Source organism: Diospyros lotus, chromosome 7, assembly GCF_014633365.1.
Source record: "Diospyros lotus cultivar Yz01 chromosome 7, ASM1463336v1, whole genome shotgun sequence".
Classification (NCBI taxonomy): Eukaryota; Viridiplantae; Streptophyta; class Magnoliopsida; order Ericales; family Ebenaceae; genus Diospyros; species Diospyros lotus.
In genome coordinates, this window is record NC_068344.1 from 33,608,870 (window position 1) to 33,622,688 (window position 13,819).

The window sequence follows — 13,819 nt, forward strand, 5'->3', positions numbered from 1 at the left end:
TAGAAGGATGTTTACCTCCGAGGAGTGGATGACAAGCAAGTGGGTAAAAGAAGCGGGGGCTAAAAAGGTTGTAGAAGTGATTTTGATGCCTTCATTTTGGAACAATGTTGTATTTGCTTTAAAGGTGGCTGGTCCATTGGTACGTGTATTGCGCTTAGTGGATGGTGAGAAGAAGCCTGCTATGGGATACATATATGAGGCCATGGATAGGGCCAAAGAAGCGATTGCTAACTCTTTTAATGGGGATGAAAAGAAGTATGCACCCATTTTTCAGATTATTGATAATCGATGGGATGTTCAGCTTCATCGCCCCTTGCACGCAGCTGGTTGGTACTTGAACCCAGAATATTTCTACAAGGCTGAACGTATAGATCCAGAGATCATGACTGGCTTATATGAATGCATTAGAAAGTTAAATCCAGATATAAAGGTTCAAGACCAAATTGATGCTGAGCTTTCGATGTATAACAATGCAGATGGGTTCTTTGGAAACTATATGGCTATTAGAAAGAGAGCTGAGAAATCACCAGGTACACATATATATATTACATTATATATATAATCATTCTAGATAATAGATAATAACTAACCCATGAATTTTATTGGACAGCTGAATGGTGGGCTTCATATGGAATGTCACACCCACGTTGCAAAAATTTGCAATTAAAATTCTTAGCTTGACTTGTAGTTCATCTGGGTGTGAACGTAATTGGAGTGTGTTTGAAAATGTAAGTGCATTGTACATATACACTTACAATTTTTATTAGTAGTTGGTTTGTTTCATGTAACTTATTCTTAGTATGTTTTTGCATAAATTGTTGCAGCTTCATACTAAACGGAGAAACAGGCTTGATCAACTTCGTTTAAACGACTTGGTGTTTGTGAAATACAATAGAGCATTGAGGCGTCGATATCAAATGCGTGATACCATTGACCCTATCATATTGACCGACATTGATGAAAGCAATGAATTGTTGACTGGAAAACTTGATGAGGAGAATGATAAAGATGATGAAACTGTTTTTCCAGATGACATTGGGGATGGGTTGACATGGAGTAATGTTGCTGCGGCTGCAAGAGTTGGAGAGCCTAGTTATCAATTTAGAACTAAACAAACTCGATCACAATTGGGATCAACTTCGGTTTCGACTTCAAAGCGGCGAGTAACTCAAGAGATTGAAGAGGAGGAAAGTGAGGCAAGGACCGAAGATGATGAAGACTTGGAAGAGGGAGAAGAATTGAGAGATGAAGAAGAAGATGAAGGGGTGATTGAAGGGGATGATGAAGATATTGACCTTGATGTTGATGATCTCCTTGATGATGATTGATTAAAAAACTTTTTTATATTGATTGTGGACTTGTAGTGTTTATGTGTTTGTTTAAAACTTTGCATTATAATTGGTACTTGGTAAAGTTTAAGACTTTAAGTTTGAACTTTGATGATGTTTCTAGTTTAGAATTTGCATGATGAATGAATTAACTTTGATGTTGTTAGTTTATAGAATTTGAAGATAATGAATCATGAATGATATGAATGTGTTATTATTGATAATTTGATAGTTGTTTATGATTTTACAAGATTTTGAGTTTTTTTCCTAAAAGGCGCGCCTCGCCTCGTGCGCCTCGCGCCTCAGGCTCCAGGACCTTTTGCGCCTCGCTGCGCCTCGCGCCTTTCAGAACTATGGATATAGATAAATTAGAGTAGATAATGTTAAATTTATATAGTGTAAAATCATGTTACAAAGCTGTTTTTAATCCCTAAGTTTTAGGAGAAAGCTCCCCTATTGTTTAGGAGATAGATATTCTAAATCTTCTCCTATTTTCTAGGAGATAGATAAGGATTCTAAGCTGTATATAAACTCTCCATGAGTTTAATTAATATTCATTCAAATCTTTAATCTTTCTAAGACTTGTTTCATGGTATCAAAGCCTGGTTCCGTTTTTATAGTCAGTTTTTTCATTAGCTGCAATCGAGAATATGGCAAATCATCATCAGAATCCTACTCTAACAAAGGCATCAGCCACAAGTTCTCCGAGTATTCTTCCTCATCTTTCTTCTGCAGCGAGTTATTCCAGCAGTCCGATTGATCACCATCCACTACGAATCACTCACCATAGACTAAATGGGAGTAACTTCAGGGAGTGATCTCAATCGGTGATGTTAGTTATCAAAGGAAAAAGAAAAGGAGGTTACTTAACTGGGTCTATTCCTTCTCCAGCAACGACAGCAGCTACATATGGTGTTTGGGAGGCCGAAAACTCCACCATAATGGCCTGGTTAATAAACTCAATGGAGCTTAAGGTTGGTAGGGCTTATCTATTTTATAAAACTGCAAAAGAGGTGTGGGATTCGGTCCAAGAGATGTACTGGGACCTGGAGAATTCATCCCAGTGCTTTGAGATCCGATCTGCCATCAGAACAACTCGCCAAGGTACTTTAACTGTTACTGATTATTTTAATCTCCTAATTGAGCTATGGAATGAGATGGATCTTTTCTATACTTTTGGAAGTGTTTGGAAGACAGTGATCTATACAATAAAATGATTGAAAAGGATAGGGTGTTTGATTTTCTCCATGGGTTGAACTCGGAATTGGATGAAGTTAGAGGAAGAATATTGGGGACAAAGCCCTTGCCCTCTCTCAAGGAGGTTTTTTCAGAAGCAAGAAGGGAAGAGAGCAGGCGCAGAGTGATGTTAAATCAGCAAAGTGAGGTTGCTATGACCAACCAAAACTCAGCTCTTGCTACATTTACACGGGAGGAATCTCTACCTAAGAATCCAGGGAGGGACAAACAATGGTGTGACCACTGCAAGAAGCCTTACCATACCAAGGAGACCTGCTGGAAACTCCATGGCAAACCAGCCAACTGGAAGCCACGAAACAAAAAGGAATCTGCACAATCAGCTTATGTAGCAGAAGTACCAACAGAAGCTGAAAAAAATACCAATTTAAATCTGACCGAGGATCAGATTCAAGCCTTGTATAGGCTTCTTAACCAAGGTACAACATCCACCAGTCTTCCTAAGGCATCTACTGCTATTCAAGGTAATTTTTCCTACTCTTTAGTTTTAAAAAGGCTTCCTAATAATGTTTGGATAGTAGACACCGGTGCATCCGATCATATGGCTAGCTCAGCTTCTTGCATGACAGAATATATCCCATGTAATACCTCTATTGAGATCTCTATGGCCGATGGAACTACTTCTCCTGTTATGGGGTTTGGGACTATTTGTATTTCTGGACTAAAATTGAAATCAGTCCTGCATGTCCCTGGTTTACAATGCAACCTATTATCAGTCCATAAGATTACCCAAGATATGAACTGTTATATCACTTTCTTCTCTTCCCATTACTTGTTTCAGGACCAAGCCTCAGGGAGGATGATTGGCAATGCTAGGGCAAAAGACGGCTTATACTACTTCATAGAGGATACCTCAATTTTTGCAACAAATAAAGCTGGTTTAACAGTCACTACTAATGCCAAAATTCTTTTATGGCATAAAAGATTAGGACATCCAAGTTTTCCCTACTTACAGTTTTTGTATCCTCAGTTTTTCATCAATAAAAATCAGAATTTTGCATGTGAGCAGTGCACTCTTGCTAAACAAACCCAGGCCTCTCATCCTATTCAACCCTATAAATCATCTACTCCTTTCAATTTAATTCACAGCAATATTTGGGGACCAGCTAAACACCCAAATATTTCTGATTTTCGATGGTTTATTACATTCATTGATGATCACACTAGGGCTTGTTGGATCTACCTAATGCAAAAAAAATCAGAAGCCAGTTTTATCTTCAAGAAATTTCATAAACTGATCCTGAATATGTTTCAAATCTCCATTCATATCCTTCGAACCGATAATGGTCAAGAATATTTCTCTCATAACCTTACAAACTATCTCTCAGAACATGGTATTTATCATCAAAGTTCATGCCCTTATACACCACAACAGAATGACATTGCAGAAAGAAAAAATAGGCACATCTTAAAGATGGCCCGAGCAATGATGTTTACTTCAAATGTTCCCTATTTTTACTGGGGAGAAGTTGTGCTTACAGCAGCATATTTAATTAACCGCCTCCCCTCCAAACCCTTGGGTTTTAAGACTCCCCTTGATCTTCTTTGTCAATCCTTTCCAAATACTATGTTTCCTAATTCTATTTCTCCCAAGATTTTTGGTTGTGTTGTGTACATACACAATCACAGTCCTTCCCGTACCAAACTTGACCCAAAAGCCATCAAATGCATTTTTATTGGGTATTCTCCTTCCCCAAAAGGTTATAAGTGTTATTGTCCTAACACTCGGAAGATCTTTGTGACCACCGATGCTACATTTTATGAAGATCTTCCCTTTTACCAATCATTTGGTCTTCCTACTATCAATCTGTCCTCTCCTCCTCACTTGTTCTCCATTGACCATTTGTTGCCAGTATGCTCTCAAGGGGGAGAATTGCCACCTGAGAACATACTGGCAGAACAATCCCAATCGTCACTTATGCCAAATGCAGCCATCTCTCCTAAACCCATGCCCTGTTCTGGTGCTGATAATCCACCACCGCCCAGCTTAAGGGCTGATGATCCTTTATTGGTGTACTCAAGACGTCCTCGGCCTAAACATTGCCAGTCATCACTTCCAGAAGCTGGTCAAGAAACTGACCAGCCTGCCAGTGGCCAAGATAATTTTGATTGGGCTATGCCAATTGCTCTAAGAAAGGGTGTAAGATCATGTGTAAAGTACCTTATGATTAATCATTTGTCTTACTTTAAATTGTCTCCCCAGTTCAAAGTTTTTGTGGCACAAATTGACAGCATCCGAGTCCCAAAAAATGTTCAAGAAGCTATGAGTGATCCCAAATGGAAGAATGTTGTTATGGAGGAAATGAATGCTCTTATAAAAAATAATACTTGGGATGTTGTTACATTACCTGCTAACCAGAAAATAGTAGGATGCAAATGGGTTTTTTTAGTGAAACACAATGCTGATGGAAGTGTGGAACGATATAAGGCCAGGTTGGTAGCCCAAGGTTTCACACAAACCTATGGGATTGACTATGAAGAAACCTTTGCTCCAGTGGCAAAACTTAACTCCATCTGAGTACTAATCTCTATTGCTGTTAATTTGGACTGACCTCTATTTCAATTTGACATTAAAAATGCTTTCTTAAATGGTGACTTGGATGAGGATATTTACATGAAGATGCCCCCTGGTTTTGAACAAGGTGCTGGTTATGATACAGTGTGCAAGCTGAAGAAGTCTTTATATGGACTTAAACAATCCCCACGAGCATGGTTCAAGAAGTTTAGTATGACACTAAACCGGGTAGGATATAACCAAGGGCAAGCTGATCATACCTTGTTTATAAAACATACAACAAGAGGAAGGAAAGTTATATTAATTGTGTATGTTGATAATATTATTGTAACATGAGATGATTTGCAGGAAATTGAGAGCTTAAAACAGCAATTAAGGGAAGAATTTGAGGTAAAAGACCTAGGAATTATGAGGTATTTCCTAGGAATGGAGGTTGCTAGGAGCAAGGAAGGTCTTTTCATCTCACAACGAAAGTACACTTTAGATTTACTAAAGGATACAGGTATGATGGGATGCAGGCCAGCTGGAACTCCCTTAGAGAAGGGCTGGAAAAATGATGAGGAAGGAAAGGATATTCCGGTAGACAAAGAAAGATACCAATGATTGGTTGGAAGGCTGAAATATTTGTCACTAACAAGACTTGACATAGCCTATGCAGTCAATGTGGTAAGTCAGTATATGCATTCTCCTACTAAAAAACATTTAAAAGCAGTGTTTCATGTCCTTAGGTATTTAAAAGGAACACTTGGAAAGGGCCTATTATTCTGGAAAACCAATGAAAAAGGAATAGAAGGTTTTGTGGATGCTGACTGGGCAGGGTCTCATGAGGATAGCAGGTCAACCTCAAGCTATTGTACTAAGTTATGGGGGAATGTGGTGACATGGAGGAGCAAAAAAACAATCAGTGGTGGCTCGCAGCAGTGTTGAAGCTGAATTCAGAGCCATAGCTTATGGAATATGTGAAGTAATTTGGTTGGAAAGACTGATGGAAGATTTAGGGATACCCTTAACTCAACCAACCAAGGTTTATAGTGATAGCAAATCAGCTATCAACATTGTAAAGAATCCAGTACAGCATGACCGAATGAAGCACGTGAGGATAGACCGAAGTTTTATAAAGAGGGAGATAGAAGAAGGAGGGATCAGTTTATTCTATATTCCTACAAAGAATCAGATAGCCGATGTTCTCACAAAGGTTGTTGCAAGATCGAGCTTTGAAGAACTAATTGGCAAGCTGGGAATGACGTGCATCTATTCACCAGTTTGAGGGGGAGTGTTGGACGGAATTAAGAAGCCGAAGACAAGAAGACTTTCAGCTAAAGAAGGAATCTAGTAGATATAGATAAATTAGAGTAGATAATGTTAAATTTATATAGTGTAAAATCATGTTACAAAGCTGTTTTTAATCCCTAAGTTTTAGGAGATAGCTTCCCTATTGTTTAGGAGATAGATATTCTAAATCTTCTCCTATTTTCTAGGAGATAGATAAGGATTCTAAGCTGTATATAAACTCTCCATGAGTTTAATTAATATTCATTCAAGTCTTTAATCTTTCTAAGACTTGTTATAATCTATTGGATGCCATGCAGAGAAGGGTATAAGATACTTGTTTGTTATGCCCATATTGAAGCAAGAAATGTGCTCAGTATTTTATGCACCAAAACAGGTACCAGACATGAATTAACCATTGTGAATCTGGAAGTGTCAAATGCGTGAATGCCCAAGATGAATCTGAAAATGTCAAATCCATGAATGCCTAATAAGGAAAATATGCTACAAGTTGCATCACAAAAGTGCTCAATGGTTTTATATACTTCCAAAAAAGACTAATTTGTTTTCAAACCCTTGCAGCACTGCCAGCCTGAGAGAAAACAGGTTTCATATGAAGGAAATAGTAGTATTCATACTGACAAATAGTGCACATAGATCATGCTTACATGACTACAATATGGTTAAAAAATTCTCTCTATCATTTTACATATCTATTTTTTGCACTTAAAGACTTAAAACAAAATGAAAATAATAGAGAGCACACCTTGTGGAAGTAATCCCTTTAACTATTTTAAAAACAAGTTTTATGGGGACAGTTAATTGAGAAAGCACAGTTTTGAACTTTTCTCTGACATTACACATTCAGATTCATCTAAAATACGAAAATAACCAAGTGGCAGAATCTTCAAATGTCCTACCATCACAACTTTCTCACTCTTAATGTTTCAGAATGACGGCAACCTCATGAGTTTCCCATTTAAGGACTATGCCCTAGAGATTACTATTTTACCCTTGGAAGAATCACAACTTAAATTGATATCATATTTGCCTCTCCTAGAAGACCAATAAACATACTATAAAAAGAGTGGATGAAATGAAAAAAATTTATGGCAATAGAGGTAGAGAATACTCAAGAAAATTTGGTGAAAAATTTTTAGACATGGCATGGAATGTAACAGTCTTACAGAAGATATGATTGTTATAGAGATGATTGGTGAGCCAATATCCATGTCGCCAACCCCTCCTAGCGAGATTAACGGTTAGTTTTTGTTATTGCATTCTATCAGTTTCTGTCTCTCCTCAACATCTTACATCCTCAAATCCTAGTACTTGATCAACTCTCCTCGACATCTTACATCCTCAAATGCTAGTACTTGATCAAACCCCACCATTGCCATTATAATTAACCACCTCAAAACTCTCATCTAAAATTCAGGAAGATAGGGCGGATATGAATCTAAAGCCTTCTCTGACTGTGTCCAGCACGAAGCATCAACTGGAGGTGGGAGCTATTAGTGCTGGAGAATGTACTTAGGCAAGATGAAACAGAAATGGAATCGACAACCATGATTTTGAAACTCAAATTTGGGGTATCTTGCAGCCATTTGGTGCTCACTCATCAATATACATTTCTTTTCACTTTCAGGAGAAAGGAAGCTGCACTAGTCTTCTCGAAGATACTACAGGTTGAAAGATCCATTATCTCCTTGCCCTAAAAGCATGAGAAATTCTTCACATATTTCACTAGATTAAATTTTAAAAGAAGTTTGAAGTATTTAACCATAAAAATAAAAGGCCGATGATGAATGTGTGATGCATATGCTGTTCAGCAACTGACAAATTTGGACTTGCAGAGAAAAAGAAAAGAAAAAGCAGCTAATTCACAAGGCATTTGACACTGTTAGACACAAGGTTGTCATGAAAATATACTCACAGCTGACTGGAGCAACGGTAATGAGGTTCCAACACTCAACCCCTCCTGCTTTTCTTCAGTAGTAATTCTATGTGGGTTTTCAAGGATCAGCATAGGCCCTTTGCCTTCTCTTATAGTGCCCATTTTTTGTTTCTTTTCATCTGGTTCATTGTTAGAAACATCAGCACCCCTAGAATTTAATATCTCTAACAAATGATTGATCTCGTCCCTGCAAAGTTATTGCAAGTCCAGACAAGCAAATTTCAGATACAGATACACAAATTAAGTGCAATAGATTTTTATATATGAACTGGAAAACAAGAATCAGAAAACCTATCCAAATTTAGTGGCAATAAAATTGGGTAATAGATAAAGCAATAAAATTTGATCCATTGACTATCAAAGCCATGCTGTCAACCAGAAATAGCAACTGATTCCTTATAAAAAAAAAAAAATCAATCAGGGAATTTACCTAGAAAACCTTCTTCCCTTTACCAGCTGCTCAATTTTCAAAAGTTCAGTACCATCACCTAAGCTGCTTTCTTTGTCTTGCCAAACCTGACCAAAGTCAGAGTTGGTATTGAACGTGTCTGCTCCAATGCTAGGATTTGTTCCACCAGTAGATCCTGATCCAAGCTGCAGAATTACAATGATTAACAATTTCAGATAATCCTGTCTTATTATCAACTAAATTTTAAATGGAAAAGGAAAATCAAACAAAGATCTATGAATGAAAAGTTAAAACTATTAGCAGTTCTTAAATATAGCAAAGTAGAAGATGAAGCAAGCTGCACTTATTCTAAACACAAAATAACAATGATGAGTATTATGCTGTGATGGTAAAAAAAGCACTATGAAGATTGTATGCATGAGAGGCTATTAGAAGAACCAACCTATCCAATGCCAAACATAGAAAAGAATAGCCATCAAATGCTTAGAATCTGGTATCTAAATCCTGGTCATATGTGGTGTGCGTGTGCATGTGTGTAATAGAGAGAGGGAGTGAGGGAGGGATAGGGAGCATCAATAGAGTTTGATAGTTCTTTATCTTATTTTTCTTATTACCATGCACTAAAGAATTGCAGAAACAAAACAAAATATACACGTACATATATCATGTAGATAACTTAAATTCTCAAAGTGTAGACCATAAATCAAATCAAAAAATTCATTACCCCACTTGTCCTCACTAGTCCCTACTCGTTAACATAAATGGTCTCGGACACCACACTTACTTTAAGTCTATTTCCACAATAATCCAAACATATACTTGGAGAACTCCCAAGCCCTATGGTCCTTCTCTAAACCCACACCCGAGAACCTCTCAATTCTTAGCATGTCAACCTTCCTCATTTATTAGCACACTTCACAACTGCCTCTCCAGATTCAATAACGTCTTGAGAATCACCTAGTTGCCATTATCTCAAGGCTTGATTAAATTGCTCAAATTTTTTTAACACTCAAAACCCCTTCTTGTCCTTTTACCCAACAATAACAAGAAGAAAAATCTCGGAATCATCGGAGCCACATATTTTTCTGAAAAAACCCATTCCAATCAAGGATCTCCAAAGGATGAATAATGGTAAATGCTAACCATGGAGCCACCGAAATAGGTCTAACATTGAAATTGTTACTAACCATGGTAAATACAAACCTAATTTCAATATGTCTACTAAGGAAAAAGTAGTTCTCCACATGCCTTGCCATTTCATAGCATTGAGTAATTACTCCGCATGTGGATTGAGTAATTCCCTCAACACTTCTAACGTTGAAAGTGTTCCTCTTACTTACAGTCAGCCCCAACCCGCAGATAAAAAAAGAGGGTTCGTTAGGCAGTCGATAGTCAACATAAAATTCACTGGATCAGAACCCCACCTAGTGAGATTAAGGCTTGTGATTGTTGTTTTGGTAAGAAAATATCATTAAAGAATGCTGCCATTGAGTGGGAGAATGTTGTACAAAGACAATAAGGGGTCTGTATATCTAGCAAGAACAGTTCATCCAATATTTGCACAGAAGAAGATAAACAAAAGGTGCGCATCCTTTTTACACCATAAAAATTTGCTCAAAGCATATGCAGATGTGTGTGTGGGGTACCTCCCCTTTTCGCACAGCATGGATTATTTAGCAGAAGAGATAATAGTATTGCTTTTACAAGCATACAGTCTTCTATTCATTGCTAGTCACCAGCATCACCACAATTATTCCACATATAGAGAAAAAGAGGCTCCTGATCCCCCAACCATCTAGCCAGAAGACGACGATCCCAGGATTCACCAGTCCTTGCAAATGCAGTAAGCACAGCCTTCTCCTCAAATTATCAGCCCCAAGAACTAAACCAGGGAAAAAATCTGAAAAAAAAGGGCTGTCCCAGAATAACCCTTCAATCTACAGATAGCCTTCAAAAAAGAGTCCAGTTTGCCTTAGTAACAAAGATATATTTTACAAAAGGAATAAGAAAAGAGAGCACATAAAAACCCCCATGCTACTCATCCTAAAGGAATCACAGGAAGGAACACACAGATACAACCCCATCAGTAAGCACTTGGGGCGATCTCACCTCGTACATAGATATATATACATATGTATATACACACTAGCCTTATCCATGCATGTGCATGACCTAAACAAGAGACCAGTTCACGGGCTGGCACTAATACCAAACAATGAAATGAAGAAGACGTTTGATGTTGAAATGTTATCATAAATAAGTGAAGTGACTTTAATAAATGGAACAAACTTGAAGGCATTATGACGCAAAATTATCTTTGTTTTGTTTTGTGCATGGCACAGGTAGATCATAGAACAAGAACGGGTCAGAAAAAAAAGTATAATAGTTTTCCTCTCTAAGAAGCCATCTAATGAAGGATAGCTTGAATAAATTGGATCTATGTTACCTGCAAGAGAATTTTGAGTTTGATTTTTGCCATTGAACACTATGCAGAAGCATTTAAATGTAAACGAGTAAAATACTATCAATGGAAGTTTAAGATTTCGATTGTCCAGGATTTGCAGAGAAGTAGCCGCAGGAAGGATGGAAGGATGAAATTTGATGTTTAATGGTTATTGGTTAAACAGAAGGAAAATTAGAAAGATGAAATGATTTAGGCATGTTTTAAGCTTGACAAGTTGGGGATGGAAGCCTACAAGTTGATTCTTCTAAGGTAGTGCAAATGCCTACCCAAGAGATTTGTTGCCAAATGTGAAGAAGAAATAACAAAAAAAAAAAAAGGAAAGAATCCCACTTACAGCTTGTTAGCCCCCAGGGTGAGATTGCAGAAAGTACTGAAAGTTTTATACAAGTGCTCCAAAATTCAACTCTAATGAAGAAAGGACTTGTGTGGGGCAGAAGACCAGTATAGATAAATCAGATAGAAATTTCTGGGTGGTGCTTCTCTCAATTCTAATATAACTCTGCATCCAATATTAAAACATTAAGAAATTTTGACCAACAATAAAATCCCGAAATTAGAGACTCCTAGAAACATTATCACCCTAAATCCTAAACCCTAACCTGTAACACTAGTTACACTACCAATGGCCAATCTGGGAAATACATACTAGGAACTAATAAAAATAATAATAAGTTCATTGACAATTTTCTTATCATAAAATACATAAACAAAACTTAAATTAACCTTAAACATATTTATTTAACATCTAAAGCATGTTGCATGTGAAACTCAAAATTCTTCCATCCTTTTTTTCCAGACTTCGCATAACAATTGGCAAAACAAACTTTCAAAAGGGCAATAAGCATAAGCACCATTGAATCTCCAAAGCCAATGATCTCAAGAGGAAGGAAACTAGAAGGGTTGGAGGAAACTTTGGGAGGATTCAATCAGGGGTGGACAAAAGAAGAGGATTTAGCAATATTCAAATTGTTTGTCATAAGCTTTCCCAACTGCCAATAAATCATAAGTCATAACCATTCACAAAAAGAAAAACATACGTGTCATTCTTTTTCCATCTCTTTTTTTTTTTGGGTGGGACTCTGGGAGACCGCATGAACGGAGAGCTAATATCCATAGCATATACAGATGCATATAACTTAAAAGAATAATCAGATATATACAGTTGACACACTTAGCTGCCTGTCATGATTAGAGTTTTATTGAATTAGTTACATGGACATTCTAAGTCCTTGAAAGACATGGAAATTGGGACACGACAACTATGACAAACTGAGAGTATAGAATTTTTCTTTTTCTGTAAACTCACATTCAGAGTGCATCCTTCATTATCGCTGTAGGCATTTTCCTTTTCCTCTGAGCCTCCCTTGTCTCCTTCAAAAAAATAGTTATATATACAAATTACAAGAAGAATAACAAATAGCTAAATAAAAGATAATATTCACAACTCTGTCAAACAAATAACAAATGAAAAACACTGGTTCCAGGGAAAATCTAAGTTCTGCCTATTACCAAGAGTTTCAGAGCAACATGTGCAAGGAGACTATCAGAGTTAATAATAAGATTATACACTATATGTATGAAAGATTAAAAATTGAGCAAATCAATTTTCATCTTACTCCAACATAAAATATAATATTGCATTCAAAAGTATAAGCTTTACTTGAACCCTAACCTTTAAAATGGCGTATACCTATGTATATAAATACATACAGTGCGACAAATATATGACTGACCGTGATCTTCGGTGATTAATTCGTCTGCTGCTGCGGCGGCGGCAGGGGCCAAAGGTGATTTGGAGAAGAAAGAAGGGAAGATTCTGATGGCACCACCGGCGATGAGGCGGCGGGCGGGATCCACGAGCTTCGAAAGCCAGCCGGAGTCGGGGGGGTGGGCGGCGGGTTGGCGCTGATTCGCCGGAGGACGCTCGTACGGAGTAGTCGGCTGCCTACGCGCCGGCGGTTTCTTGAACTTACCGCCGGCGCCTCCCGCTCCTCCGTAGAGACCGGACGATGACGGCATCGGCAGTCGCGCCGCCATTCTCTCTTCAACACTTCGAGCAGGAACTCTGACTATAGTGTTGATTTTTGTTTAATTCACTTTTCCCATTCTTTTTGGTTCCTTAAATTACACATAACCCCCTGAAGAAATATTTACACTATCACTTAATACTCATAATAACATGATAAACTTTAAACTTTATCAGGTAATATTTTTTATGATTGAAAAAGTTCTACAAAACAATGAAATGATATCCCAAATGAGAATTAAATAAAATAAGTCTAATAAGTTAAAACTTGAAATTCTTATCTAAAGTTTAAATTCCTTATTTAAAATAAAATAAATGTCTTATCTAAAATTTTCAAATTTTATCTAATAAAATAGATTTAAAGGACAACTTATAATAAAAATAATATGAAAATCGCACCAATCTTAACCTCTTAGTTTCTTTGTCCTTTTTTTCAAAATCTTTAATTTCATCTCTCTCTTTTTAATGGGCTATTTTTAAAATTTTGAAATAAATTGAATTATAATTCAACCATTTAATTCAAGACTTAATTTGATTAATATTTTATCTCAATTGAATTGATTTGATAATTAATTATAAATCTTCTCAAATAAGCTG

The 13,819-nt window shown here is 37.1% G+C and overlaps 2 protein-coding genes across 3 annotated transcripts in view; one reads left to right on the forward strand and one right to left on the reverse strand.

Moving 5' to 3' along the window:
- Window positions 1–13,284, reverse strand: part of LOC127806038 (nuclear pore complex protein NUP1) — a 38,287-nt gene extending 25,003 nt beyond the window's left edge. For both annotated transcript variants that reach the window (XM_052342996.1, XM_052342995.1), the window contains exons 1-4: window positions 12,930–13,284; window positions 12,503–12,567; window positions 8,754–8,917; window positions 8,303–8,510 (exon numbers count right to left, since the gene is read on the reverse strand). In XM_052342996.1, coding sequence (XP_052198956.1) covers window positions 8,303–8,510; window positions 8,754–8,917; window positions 12,503–12,567; window positions 12,930–13,233 — 741 coding nt within the window. In that variant the 5' untranslated portion in view covers window positions 13,234–13,284. The remainder of the gene's footprint in view (window positions 1–8,302; window positions 8,511–8,753; window positions 8,918–12,502; window positions 12,568–12,929) is intronic.
- LOC127806040 (uncharacterized) lies at window positions 182–681 on the forward strand. The gene is made up of 2 exons (XM_052342997.1): window positions 182–530; window positions 611–681. Exons 1-2 carry the CDS (start codon window positions 182–184, stop codon window positions 679–681), a joined length of 420 nt encoding a protein of 139 aa, XP_052198957.1.
- Window positions 13,285–13,819: the final 535 nt, after the last annotated feature.